This window comes from Hydra vulgaris, chromosome 04 (assembly GCF_038396675.1).
Source record: "Hydra vulgaris chromosome 04, alternate assembly HydraT2T_AEP".
In the NCBI taxonomy this organism is placed as follows: Eukaryota; Metazoa; Cnidaria; class Hydrozoa; order Anthoathecata; family Hydridae; genus Hydra; species Hydra vulgaris.
In genome coordinates, this window is record NC_088923.1 from 832,501 (window position 1) to 848,088 (window position 15,588).

A 15,588-nucleotide genomic window follows, 5' to 3' on the forward strand; every position below is an offset into this window, starting at 1 on the left:
TATATATATATATATATATATATATATGTAAATATATATATATATATATATACATATATGTATATATATATACATATATGTATATATAGACACATTTATTTACACATACACATATATGTACGTCTGCAACTAGTTAAAGACGTGTTTAAGACAACTTTAGCACATTTTTTAAAGACATCTTCCGGAACAACAGTTTCACACGTTATTAAAGACCTCTTAGCAAGACGTGTTTTGGAACAACCAGTTTAAGACGTTTTTAATTCCTTCTTTATAAGGAAGGAATTAAAATCGTCTTAAACGTAATTATAATTACGTAATTACGTAAAGACGTCTTACGTCTTTAATTCTAATTGCGGAAGTTGAAAAGTTACCAGTTTCTTTTCTTTAAAGACATTTTTATTTTTTGATAGAGTTATAATTTTCGTTAAAACGTAGTGAGTAAAGATATGTCTGCATCAAGAAAAGATTATTTAAGGAATTGGAGAAAATTAAATAAATCAGTTTTGAAAGAAGCTCGAGACGAAAGTGCGGATGAACTTCAACAAAACTGTGCACAACCTCAAGAAGAAGCAGTCAGAGATTCTTTTTATACTAGCAGTCAGAGTTGTAGTCGTTTACCTGTGGAAGAAAATATGGAAGTTGAGTCGAACAATTCACCTGAGTATTGGTCCGATAGTTCAAGCGACAGCGAGTCTTTTAATCCATCCACCAGTAAAAAAAACCTCTCAGGAGAGCTTGCATCCTGGTGTCTAAAGTTTAACTGTTCCCAAGCAGCCATGAATAGTTTACTCGATATACTTCGAAGACATGGTAACACGCTACCCAAAGATGCAAGAACACTCTTAAAAGTACCACAAGAAGTTCAGTGTGTTCGAAAATGTGGTGGTACATATTACTATTTTGGATTAGAATCAGGTATTAAAAAAAATTTTACAGGGTCTGAAAGAACAATATTACTTAGTTTCAGTATTGATGGGCTACCCTTATTTAAATAATCCAATACCCAAATATGGCCAATTCATTGTGAAATAAATGGTGGAAAGATTTTTATCGTGGCATTATACACAGGAGAAAGTAAACCATCAAGTTTGGATGCGTTTTTAAATGATTTTTTACAAGAATTGTGTAGTTTAAAGTTATCCGGTCTCACAATAAAATCAGTTGTACGCTCTGTTAAAGTTAGAGCTTTTCTCTGTGATGCCCCAGCAAGATCATTTTTAAAAGGGACTGTTGGTCATACTGGATATTATTCTTGTGAAAGATACATTATCAAAGGTTCTTTGGAAGGAAGGGTAGTGTTTAATGAAGAACAAGAATTTTGCAAGCGAACAGATTATGATTTTAGCTGCCAGTTGTATAAGCAACATCAGAAATATAATTCTCCCCTTATAGCTGCTGGTATTAAATGTGTTTTCGGATTCTGCCTTGACTATATGTCTTGGGGTTATTAAAAGAATCTTGAATTATTTTCGTAAAAGTCCTATGGCTAGGCTGTCACAAGCACATATTTTACAGATATCGGAGAAACTAATTGAATTTAGAAATTACATTCCTAGTGATTTTGCTAGAAGGCCACGATCGTTGCTCGAAGTTGATTGGTGGAAAGCAACTGAGTTCAGACAATTTCTTTTATACACTGGACCAGTTTCTTTGAAAGGAATTGTGTCTGAACTTGTCTATGAACACTTTCTTTCACGGTCAATTTCAGTATTTATTCTGGTGCATCCAGATCCAGACATCAATTTATTCAGGGTATATTAAAAAACGCACCAGCATCACGAAAATCATATTAAAAATATAACCATGTACTTTTTTGTGTGGATGCTGTGAAATAAATTTTATACTAAATCATGTCTCTTTTTTTCACTTATTGCAGTTGCATAGTTCATATATTCCGACCACCTTCCAATCTCCTTCCAATGCAATATAAATATATATATTTATGTTGCATTGGAAGGAGACTGGAAGGTAATATATATATGTATGTGTGTGTGTGTGCCTATATATATATATATATATATATATATATATATATATATATATATATATATATATATATATATATATATATATATATATATACATATACATATATATACATATATGTATATAAACATATAAAATATGTATGTATATATATATATATAAACACGTCTATTTAAGACGTCTTTAAGACGTCTTAAATAAGAAAACTTTAAGACGTCTTAAATAAGACAACTTACAGTGTTTCATTTTAGACCAGTTTAAGACAACTTTAAGACGTCTTGAAATAGACAACTTTTAGGCATTTTAAATAAGACGTCCTTAAGACGTCTTAATAAGACAATTTTAAGACGTTTTAAATAAGACGACTTGCAGTGTTTCATTTGAGACCAATTTAAGACGACTTTAAGACAAATTTTAAGATGTCTTAAAGTCGTCATTAAGACGATTTGTTGTTGGGTGGGATATATATATATTTATATATATATATATAATATATATATATATATATATATATTTATATATTTATTAATATATATATATATATATATATATATATATATATATATATATATATATATATATATATATATATATATATATATATATATATATATATATATATATATATATATATATATATATATATATATATATATATATATATATATATATATATATATATATATATATATATATATATATATATATATATATATATATATATATATATATATATATATATATATATTTACATATATATATATATATATATATATATATATATATATATATATATATATATATATATATATATATATATATATATATATATATATATATATATATATATATATATATATATATATATATACATCGTTGCGTTGGTTTGACAAGGTTCTAACTGACATTTTTGCCAAAATTGACTTTATCGTTTTAGTAGACTATTTAAATCATGACGAACAAAATAAACTAAATTTTACCACGATATAGCGTAAAACATGCTAACTGCTACTGTGCCAAATTCTATCTGTAACTTTAGTTTACTAAGATTTACTTTTTTTAAAAAAGAAAATTGCTGTTTTTATTTGTTTAGGGATGTAGAAAAAAATTAGCAAATTATTTTTTTATAGTTTTTTAGTTTTCTCAAAACATGAAAAAATGATTAAGGCGATGATAGTGACGATAAGCCGCTGACATACAAAATTACAATTTTTAACAATAATAAAATAAGCAACCAAGCTAGGCTAATATATAAATACACAAACTGTGAACAAAATGTAAATACTTATATAATTAAGCTAAGCAAGATATAAATTTTACAAAATTTTTAAATTCTTAAAGGGACTGAATTGAGAATTTAATTACTTTTGTCTATCCACACTGTAATATTAACAGCAAACAATCAGTCAACTAAAAACCAACGCCTTATTTACTGTCTTTTCATTTTGGTATATAGCAAATGTAAAGTTATGTAAAAAAAAAATATTGAAATTACCTTTGATGGCAGAAAATCCGGCAGACATATATGGTAAGCTTGTATCCTCTAAATGATTATAAATTATTTCTTCAAAAATATAAAACTTTTCTAATAACGCGTAAAGTAGTTTATTAACGGAAGTTTAACTGATAAAAACGTGGTATTTACAATGTTTAAATAACCTTGTTTTTAAGTAATGAAGTGTACTTTCAATACGTGTGGTTTCACAAAACTTAAAATTTATACAATTATGACCTAAAGTATACAATTATTATTTAAAGTAAACAATTATTACCCAAAGTATATTTATTACCTTAAGCATGTTTATTAGCTAAAAAATACAATTATTACATGGAGTATTTTTATTCTTTAGATTTTGATGAAATTTAAAAGTTTAAAATAATAAAAGCAGTTGATTCAAACAATTTAGTTTGCTTGTCGAACAAAATTAAATTTAATTTCTAAAGTAAACTTAAGTTTTTTCAACATATTAGAAAAAAAAAAAAAAAACTCATTTTTAAACCGCACACAGATCTATGCTTGATGACTAAAGATTGTAAATCTTTAACAATTAAGTCTATAATACCCGAAAACACGTTACTGCAACGTAACGTACAGATGGCCATCTGGCACTATAAAAACATTTTAAACCATTTACTTTCAACTTAACAGTTTCAAAAGTTACAAAGATATATGTGGTAATTGCTTCTACTTTGTGTGGAATTTTCAATTTGAACGAGTTAGAATATGGCGCAAATAAAAACATTAGAAATTTTTTTAATGTTAAATATCAAATTACTTTTATTCTAACTATAAATAAATCATCTAGAATTACAAAATAGAATTCTAGTTCACAAATCAAATTATAAAGATTTTACAGAAAGCATAAGACTTGACACTCTTGACTTATTCTTTGCAACATAAGAGAATAGATTATTCCAAATTAAATCACATCCAGTTCTATATATAATATTAAAAGAGAGCACTTAGTTCTAAGTTACAAAATTTTGTTAAATCGAAAAAAAATTTACAAATGAGGAAGTAATTGTACAAGATTATAGGAAAGCAAATTTCAATTCAATAAATAGATTGTTTTAGATTTAGATTTCGCAGCTGCTCCTCAGGGTGGAAAGTTTTTTCCCTTGTGAATGAATACAAAAAAATTTGCAAAATATTCAAAACGAATCAAATAAAGCTAACAAAATTATGAAAAAAACCTAGTGAGATTAGCTAAGAAAAATACAATGGTAATTTACAAATATGTGATTAGCCAACAACAGATCAATAACTAGATAAAAGCGTTACATAGTGAAAATGGTATAGTGACAAATGACCCTAATTAGATCGTAAGTTTTCTAAAAAACAAGTTTCAAGATGTATTTGTATGTGAGAATGAATTTAAATTGCCAGCATTTGCGTCCAGAATCAATAAAAATTTGGATTTTGATATAATCTTATACAAAGATATTCTTAAGAGATTAGAACGTTTAAATACAAAAAAGTTGTATAGAGCAGATTTTATTGAACCTTTAATCTTAGAAAGTTGCGCATGTGAAATAGGTCTACCGCTTGCACATATATACAGCTTCTATTGTGCTTGGTGAAATACCTGTTCTGTGGAAATAAGTCAATATTTGTCCTTAATTTAAAAAAAGAACGTAAACTGTCGCTGTTGAATTATCATCCAATTTCACTCACTTCTGTACCTTAAAAGTATCTAGAACGGTTGTGCGAGATTTAATTATGAATTTACCAAATGCAAATAATCTTCTTTCAAAGAATCAACTCGGCTTTGTTAAAAAAAGACTTTGCTTAACTAACCTTATTGAGACATTAGGTGCAATCTCGTATTATTTATCTCAGAATATACCTGTACCCTATAAAATATTACTGATAAAACTTAAATGTTATGGGATTTCTGGTACATCGCTAAAATTGATTTCCGCATTTTTAAAAAAAAGAAGACAAAGAGTTGTCATGAAAGACATTGCATCATCTTGGCTCGGTTATTGGCACTTTACTATTTATTATTTATATTAAGGATTTGCCTGAAAGCTTTTTTAACATTTCGAAAATGCATGCTGATGATGCAAAATTATTATTAAGGGTTGATCGAGTAACAAGTGTTAACCTTTTGCAAAATGACCTAGATAAAGCTGTCAACTGGTCAAACAAATGGCTATTAAAATTAATTTTGAGGAGTGTTTGATAATGCACTTTGGTAAAAATTTTTCAAATTAGAACTTATTTTATGCTAAATATACCTTTAAGTAACACTGTCGCTGAAAAAGTTCTTGGTGTAGTATTTACCTCTTGAATTAAAAAAATCAAATAATTCTATGTGCCAGTAAAGCAAATAAAGTTTTATGTTGAGGACATTTTTAAGTTTAAATAGTGAATTACAAAAAACTATGTACACAACTTTTGTAGGATTTTTAACTGAATTTGCGTTATCTGTGTGGTCTACATGTCTTAAAAATGAAATTATTTTCTTAGAAAAGGTACAGCATCGTGCAACAAGCAAATGTCATAACTAAAAAACTATTTTATGAGAAAAAAATATTTAAAATGGGTCTTACTACTTTAGTTGTAAAACGGATTCGGGGTGACTCGATTCAAGTGTATAAGTTATTCAATGGAATTGAAAAAGTTAAGGAATCTTTGCCTTAAAGTGATTAATCAACAAGAGGTCATCAAATTAAATATAATCGCGAAATAACCAGTTTTTCGCTTCATCATTATTTTTTTAACAAACAGAGCATCTTTTCACTGATATCGACTACCTGCTGTTGTTAAAGCTATTTCTGTGAATTCTTTTAAAGCTAAACTTGGCATATGGATTTTAAATAAAGTAACTATGCTGAATAATAATATTCAATCATACACCGGGACGTACAATGAACGTTCAGACAGAACGTCTCGGACGCGTTCTAAACTGATTCTAGATTAGACGCTTAAAGACGTCTATTGATCGTTCAAAAGACATTTGTTATGCAATCACAAAACTCGTTGGCTTTTGGGGACAAACATTTAACATTTAGAAAACATAACAGAAACAGCAAATAGTGTACCTTATTAAAACAAAAAAAACACTAAATTAAAAGAATACACAAGAATAAAATATATTTCAAATTACAGATCTAAAAGGTATCATAAAAACTGTTGTCGTGGTTTGGTTTTTCACGGTCATCGACACCTTTTCTATCCAGCACTCTTTTCAGGATATCTCCAACGCAACTCTCTTGTTCATTCTCGGCTGCTTGGGCATGCTCTCTGCAAAACACAAAAAAAATTTATAAGAATTATAGAATATGATATTAACAACTTAGAAGGAAAGTGGCAAAGAACAAAAAGCTCCTTTCCTTCCAAAAAAAGACCAGTTTCCAGCATTGCCAAAATGTCTCATGAAAAAAATTGAAGAACCTTGTTGTAAAAGAATGAAGACAGGCTTTAGAAAAACTGGATTACACCCACTTGATCAAAAACAGGTGCTAGATAGACTTCCTAAAAGAACAATTACAAATGAAGATGTGACTGTAGAAATAAGTTCTTTTGACAGTGATTCTTTCATACAACATTTAGTTGAAGCTAGAGGTGATGATCATATACCCCTAATAAAAAGTGACATAAAGTCTCCGTTCTCCCAAGAAATAGTGTATCATCAATTGATATAGTTAATATGCAAGTAGCTTTAAATACAAATAAGACAGAGAAAAAAATGACAGTTGTAAAAAAAAAAAAAAAGGTAACCACTCTTGAACATCAAATAATTACAGATAATCTATTGAACAACTCTAGCACTGATAGTTTGATGCATAGCTTTTTGAGTTTTAAATATAATACATTTATTTATATATAATATAATATATTTATATAATATCATATATATTATATAATAATGTAATATAATATATATAATATAATATATTTAAATATAATAATTATAAATATTGATAAGGTTTCTTTGTGATTTATATCTTAAATAAAGTTAGTTTAAAGCTGTTGTTTTTAATATTTTTTTTGCCTTAAAAACATATCACCTTATATCCATGTACTGTGATATGTAAAATATAAAACGATTAATTGATAATTATAATTTGCTTTCAGGTAACAAAAGTCATCACCACTATAGGGGTGACTTTGACTCACCGTTAAAATAAAAAAAAATTTAACTCTTTTATTTTTTATTTTAATTACTTATTTCTTTGACAACATGAACACCTAATGCAATTTATATCAATATATTAATCATTTATAATTAAACTTTGAAAAAAAAAAAGATTTTAAATTTGCACTAAGTCGCCTCATTTTTCGGTACTAAAAAGCTTTTTTCTTCATTAAATAAAACTCTTCACAAATTTTTACATAAATATATTTTGAATAACAATCCACAAACTTTGCTTAAAAATTTTTTAATAAACCAACCAAAAACCATGCATATTTTGAAGGTACGCAATCAATTAGACTCTGAGTACCACAATGTGTAATATCCATTGCCTCCCAACTTTCCTTAACACTCAATATCCTATCCAACCACCATACTAGTACTGAATTTATCAACTCACTATCAACTAGTTTTTAATTTATTTTTACAGTTTAAAAAATCCTTTTTGGTAGGAGTCAGAACAAATTTACAAAGTTTATGTTTAAACTTTCTCTAAAATGTACAGTTTATTTATCAAAATTAAAAATGAATTAATCCTCAGCATCTGCTACTATAACGAAACTATTTAAATGTTTAACTGTAATAGCTGGACACAAACTACACGTTTCCTGATAAAGATATGAAAACTCCTTTATATTTAATAAATTTCATTCTGAGCATTCAACTTTATATGACCAGAAATCCACAAACATAACTTCATCATCTTCATCATTACGCACCAACAATTTTTAATATTTTTTAGAAATATCAATTGCTTTAAGCAGGACTACCAGGCCCGGTTTTAAGCGTAGGCGACAGCCGACGGCGGCACTTTTCTAGAGCGGCATTTTCTTAATTTATTTTGTGTTTTCCCAAAAAGAAAAAAATTTTTAAATTTTTTTTTTGTAACAAGAAATTATTTTATTTTTTTTAAAAATTTCCAAGTTCTTCTACGTACTCACTCCATTTTTATAATTTAAAGTTATGGATTTTGTAGATTATAACATTTCCTATTTGTCCACAAATTTTTTGCTTAGGCGGCGTTGTATTTTACGGGAACTTTAATACATACTAATTTTTTCAAATAAATAATATAGTAATAAAAGCGTTTGTTTGTATACATGTTTTACATTTGGGATTTGGCGAAGAAGAAATAGTAAAAAAAAGTTTCTTTTTTCTTTTTCAGGGATGGAAGTTAGCAAACCGCCAAATATACAAACAAACGAATTCTATTGGTTCATAAAATACGCTGACTAAGCAAATTAAAGTTCCAGAATATTCCTAAGAAACTTTCTTAAAAATTTTATTGAAGTTATCTTTGAGATATCTATTGTAAATTGTTATAAAAGTGTATTATTAAACGAACTTTAACTTTGAAAAAAAAAAAAATTATTATACCCTTTTATAAATTGAATAATATTTGTCTAACAATAATTTTTATAAGTAAGTAGTTAAAGTTTGTTTTTTCGTTTTCTTTTTCATGTATTTGAATAAACTTATTATTATTATTATTAAATATAAAAATTTAGGTATATGTATCAATGCTATATTTTTTTAAGTTTAAATTCTTTAAACGATACAATATAATCACAATACAAGAAAATTAGGCTTCAACGTGAAGCAAATTCTGCCAAACAGAAGAATGCTTTGTTGCACTTTTTGAGCAGGTCATCAAGCGAAAAAGCACTGGCACCTATAGTAGCTTCAACTTCAAACCAAAATGAAGTTGAAATTGAAATCGAAAGCGGTGGAGAAATAGAATATGCGGATAGTGTCAATGTTAATGAATATAGAAATTCTGGAAATGATATAACTGCTAAAGAACCAGAAAATGTTGATGAAGTGGAATTTATCTCCAATTTAAGTGAAGTTGTTGTACAGAACGTCGATGATATAGGACAAAATGAAAACAATGAAGATCAAAGTGGTAAAGACCCCAAAACCAATAAAGATTTGCCTCTTAATTTTAATGATCCGGCAAAATGGCCTATAATAGATGGTAAATTTAAAGCATTGCTGATGAAGTATGGTCCAATTCAAAAATTGCCGTCTTTATTTCCCGAAGATGAACAAGGTAGAAAATTTTCAAGCTTTCATTTTTATCGCCGAATGTCTAATGGCGATAAAATTAAACGCACTTGGTTGGTGTACTCCATTACGAAAGACACTGTATTTTGCTTTTGCTGTAAGATATTTAGTCCGAATAAATTCTCCCTGTCATCGCATGACGGCTGCCGAGATTGGAAAAATATTTCTGTTATTATTAAACGACATGAAGCATCAAGTGGCCACACTACTGCATATCTAAATTGGAGAGATCTGGAGGTGAGACTTAAATCAGGGGCTACGATTGATCACATTAATCAGAAAATAATTCAATCTGAAACTTAACATTGGCGACAAGTTCTTGAAAGAATAATAACGTTAATTAGAACTCTTGCTGGACAAAATCTAGCATTAAGAGGAACATGTGAAAAGCTTTTCGAACCGAATAACGGAAATTTTCTTAAATTTATTGAATTCTTAGGAAATTATGATCCTATTATGAGTAAACATATTCAACGAATAACAACAAGTGAAATTCACACCACCTATCTCGGAAAAACTATTCAAAATGAAATCGTTGAATTTCTTGCTAATAAAATCAAAAATCACATCTAAGCAAAACTAGAGCGAGCAAAGTACTACTCACTTATTTTAGACTGTACCCCCGATATAAGCCACATGGAGCAGATGACAGTTGTTTTTAGGTTTGTCAGTGCAACTGAATCATCTTCGGAAAAACCAGCTGAAGTCGTAGTTTCTGAACACTTCGTAACTTTTCTTGAATTACAAGACACAACGGGAGCAAATATGACAAAAGTTGTTATCGATAAGTTGCAGGAATTAGGCGTAAATCTTGATGACATGAGGGGACAAGGGTACGATAATGGAGCCAACATGCGCGGAAAACATAATGGTGTGCAAGCCAGAATTCGTCAACTAAATCCTCGAGCTTTTTTCGTGCCTTGTAGTGCCCACTCGCTCAACTTGGTATTGAACGATGCAGCTAATTGTTGTATGGAGGCTGTCGCATTCTTTGATTTAATTCAAGGCATTTATAACTTTTTCTCAGCATCAACTCACCGTTGGAGCATATTATTAAACCACCTAAGCGATCTGACTATAAAACCGTTAAGTGCCACTCGTTGGGAAAGCAGGGTCGATGCCGTACGGGCACTTCGATTTCAGATTAGTGGAGTTTACGATGCACTAATTGAAATCGCAGAAGACAATACATTAACTACTGCACCACAAGTCAAGAGTCGCACAGAGGCTAAGGGAATAGCCAGAAATATTTCAAATTTCAAATTTGTTTGCTCCTTGGTATTGTGGTATGACATTTTATTCCAAATTAATATTGTCAGCAAAATGCTCGAATCACAGGCTTTAGACTTGTCGCTTGCTCTAGAGCATTTAAACGCTACCAAATCTTTCCTATGCGATTATCGCTGTGATGAAGCATTTGCCGCAATGGTTGAAAATGCAAAAAAATTGGCAGTAGAACTAGAAATTTTTGAAGGATTTGATGTGGATGATCCCGTACGCGTACGCAGAAAGAGTAGACAATTCCTATACGAAGGTCGTGATGAACCGATAGTATCACCAGAACAAAACTTCAGAGTATCTTTTTTCAATCGAATATTGGACATCGCAATTCAAACAATAAATGAAAGATTTACGCAATTATCGGAATATAACGAGTTATTTGGGTTTCTTTACAATATCGGCAGCAAACACTTTACGGATGATGAGTTATTGAAACACTGTAAGGACTTGCAGTTAGCGCTTATGTCTGATAGCCAATCTGATATCAACGGGGTCGAACTTTGGTATGAAATTAAAGCTATTGGGAGACGACTTGATACTTCCAATAGCGATCCAAAAAGTGTATTAAAATGTATTTACACATCTAATATTGTCGAAGTATTCCCAAACCTTTCGATAGCTCTTCGCATACTACTAACGTTACCAGTCACAGTTGCTAGTGCTGAAAGAAGCTTTTCAAAGCTGAAAATAATAAAATCCTATTTCAGATCACAAATGTGTCAAGATCGTTTAGTTGGTCTAGCTACGATTTCCATCGAGAAAGAAATTGCTGATCATTTGGACATAGAAGATTTGGTTAACGATTCCGCAGAATTAAAAGCTAGGAAAATTCACTTTTAATTACAATTTGTTTTTTATTTTTTCATGAATGGAATTTGTTTTGTTTTTTATTTTTGAATAAATTCAGTTTTTGTATTTACTTTGTTTTTGTGTAATTTTTCGTAATAAAATAAAAATATATTAAAGTTTGATTTTCAGTGTTTTTCTATTTTCCTTCAAATTGGAAATTATTGCATTTTTAATTTTTGCGGCGGCAAATTTGCATCTCGCCTACACATAGAAAACTGTTAGAACCGGGCCTGAGGACTACCTTATTTAGACCACAAATCTAAAATGTGCAAAATTTTTAAATTGCAAGTTTTCTTGATTCTTATTTCATATTTGCTTGGCAGTCCACACAGAAACTTAAAACTTTTTGTAAATGCATTGCATTTTAGTGAAACTGCTCCTTAATATCACTAAAATGCATTGCATTTTAGAGATATTATGCATCACAAGATGTTCTCATCTTGTGATGCATAATAAGTTATTGGATTTATAGGTAGCTATAATGCGATCTTTTTTTTTAGTAAAATAAACATATATTATAGATGGTATATAGATCATTTCTTTTAGAAAAATAAACATATATAAAACATAAAAAAATATAGTTTTAAATGTTGGTACTTATTTGGGTTTGGATAAAAAAAATTTTAAAATATTTTTGTTTTAAGTAAGAGAAATAAAAAGAAAAAAAAATAATCTTTTTAGCTTTAAAAAGTTAACTTAATGCAGAAAAAAAAAAAAAATAAATAAACCGCTGGAAGTTTTAATTTTTGTTACCCTTTTTACATTGGTACATATTTTAGTTTTTATATTATATTTTAGTTTTCTTTACTAAAAATTTTAGCTGTTAATTTATGTTGATAAAATCAAACTTTTCAAATAAGATAGCTACCAGTTAACATCAGATTTTTTATTTATGAGTTAACTCTTATTTTCTTATAAACTATCTACTCCAGCTTGAACTCAATACCAAAAATTGCTGGCATCTTTTTATTATTATACTTTGATAAAATAACATTAAAGCCACTTATCTGATCATCGATGAACCTTTCTCGAATCTTTAAATAAATCTTAAAAAATGAACCTTTCTTTCAAATAGCACCTTAAAGAATAGCACCTTTAACCGCCTTAAAAAGCTTTCCAATAGCACCTTAAACCGCCTTAAAAAATGAACCAATCTTTTAAATAGCACTGCCTTAATAAAGCTTTAACACTTATTTAATTTTCGTATAAACAATTTTTATTAAGGATTTAATTTCCGTATAAAAAATTTTGAGATAAGATTGCTTTTAAACAACTTGTCAGCCATAGCTGTTGGTTAAACACCATATTTAAGATAAATAATATGCGCTTAATCTGACTCTGTCAATTACAAGGTAGCACAGATACCCAACATATGCGCTTGTTTCTCTGAACTTCAAATCATTTCGAACCCACATATTCTTCATCAACCCATTTAAAACACCAAAAGCTTCATATGGTAACAGCGTATTACAGGCAAACAATTTTCACAATGTAGTTCAACACTTTATGGTTGCAACACACGAACTAAACATTTGTAGCACAGTGGCAAGACACAGCACTAACACCATTACTGTCGCCATACTTACACATTTTAAGGGAGACCTTACTTAAGATAACAAAACATCAATTGAGTCCATGACAGTTTGAAATCTTGATAAAACTACTGGCAACCTTGCAAAAAACACATAACTTAAACACCTAAAGATTAAGTAAGACTCTATAAATTTGTTTCTAAGCATTTTAACGATGTTATTTATAAAGAACTGTTAAATCATGTAGCCATCATATAAAATGCACTTGTGCTTTTCACAATAAAAATTCATACATAAATTAGTATTTAATTAATAATTGTATATGTAAAATAAGTGTAGATATTTTTATTTCAAAGTAAACAAAAATGAAGAGCACTATTGATTGTTATTAGATCAATTACAAATATGTGCCAATGCTGAATGAGAGGAAACACTTTCAAAATAATTCAAATAAATACAGAATGAGATCTAAATACTTTCAAAAGAATACAAATAAATACAGAATGAGATCTAACCACTTTCAAAATAATACAAATAAATACAAAATGAGATCTTACGACTTTTGTTGTGTTTCTTTTCAAACATTTAATAAATTAAAAAAGAATACAACATTCAAATTTTAATCTTTTATCACATTTAAGTACTTCACAACTTTTTTTTACCACAAAAACTTTAAAGATGAATGAATTTAAGCAAACACAAGAACTTGAAAATTAATGAATTTAAGCAAACACAGGAATTTAAAAAGATATACAATGTATTATAAAAAGTATTTGTATAAATTTCACACTTTGAGACTAAAACAAACCTGAAAAAGTAACAATAAAACTAAACATTAAAAAGTTACCTTGATTAGACTTCTTTTTGCTCGATTTTTTGGTATGACAATTTATCTGGTTGCTACTCTTTAAAAATAAAAATAAAATGTAATTTTTTTGTATTTATTTTACCTATAACAAAACTAGTAATTTTTTAAAAATATTTTTAATCTAATACAAACTTTACGATAAATTACTTTTAAAATATTTTTTTCTTTTAGTTTAGCATTTGCTTTTTTGAGCTGTCTTAAAAGACAAACATATTTTTGTACAATTTTATTTTTATAATAATAATGAAAACAACAATAAAAATACAAAATCTAGGAACAAAATATGTGCAAAAAAATAATTTGAAATCTTTTAAAAAAAGCAAGCATCTCGAAGTTCTTGCAATTTTTTGATCAGTTGATCAAGAAGCTTAGCATGATTTAATACCCTAAAATAGTTTTTTGTAATAAATAGTATATACTATAATAATAATACAATAACTATATATTATACAGTTGTTATATAATAATAATAATTTTTTATCAGGATACATCAAAAGATTTTTAAAAATCAAAACACAAACTAAAAAACTAAGAAAAAATTATATAGAAAGACTATAATAGAAAAGTGACAAAGATAGGCAATCATATTAAAATATTTTTTGGTGCTATTATTGAAAGATATGTGCTAATATTGCAAGATGTGTGTTTGTGTTCTGTCTGTGTCTCTAACGCATTGTTTACTCACCTGTAAGTTATTTTATGTATGTTTGTGTTCTGATTAAATTTTTGAGGCAGTGTGAGGTGAGCTTAGTAACTAACTAGTTACTCCAACTATATAACCTACGCTCACCTTAATCTCCAGTATTTTGTTAAATGTAATGTTTCTCTTATAATATATTTCCAAAATATCAAGCCTGATGCTTTATAAGTATTGTTTGCAGGAAATAACTCCTTTTATCTACTTCAGGTCAGGTTCAGGATCATCAGGATCACCCTGCTACTAGTATCATGTAACCCAGTACTACCTGCCCCATGCCCTGCAGGCTTGAAGGGTGTACTTTTTTAGGTAGAGGAACAAACTCCGACCTAAAAATCCCCTGCTTTGGGGTTCCTGAATGAGTAATACATAAAGATGGTGTCTCAATAAAAATACTCATCTCGGGCAGATTTTAACTGCATTCAGCTAAAATTACTTTGCCTTGAGGCTCTTAATTAAGTAAAGGCTAGAGATAGTGTCTCAATGATAATACTCATCTTAGGCAGATGTCAACTACATCCAGCCACTGTCTTGTAGAAGGCCGATTAGGCAAAGAATTTGGGGGCAAGCAGAAGAGTTTTGCTAATCAGCCTACAACCACTTCTTCATCTATAAGACAAACGTAGATGTAGACCAGTGTTCCAATATATCCCGCCTAGGATGATG

The 15,588-nt window shown here is 28.6% G+C and overlaps 1 protein-coding gene across 1 annotated transcript; it reads left to right on the forward strand.

Moving 5' to 3' along the window:
* The first annotated feature begins 10,331 nt into the window (after nt 1-10,331).
* On the forward strand, nt 10,332-11,816 carry LOC136078931 (zinc finger MYM-type protein 1-like). Its single transcript, XM_065794740.1, has one exon. It carries the CDS (start codon nt 10,332-10,334, stop codon nt 11,814-11,816), a length of 1,485 nt encoding a protein of 494 aa, XP_065650812.1.
* The last annotated feature ends 3,772 nt before the right edge of the window (nt 11,817-15,588 follow it).

Bases quoted from the DNA above. Each gene is read 5' to 3' on its own strand.
- LOC136078931 (XM_065794740.1), top strand. From the start codon at position 10,332: ATGGAGCAGATGACAGTTGTTTTTAGGTTTGTCAGTGCAACTGAATCA.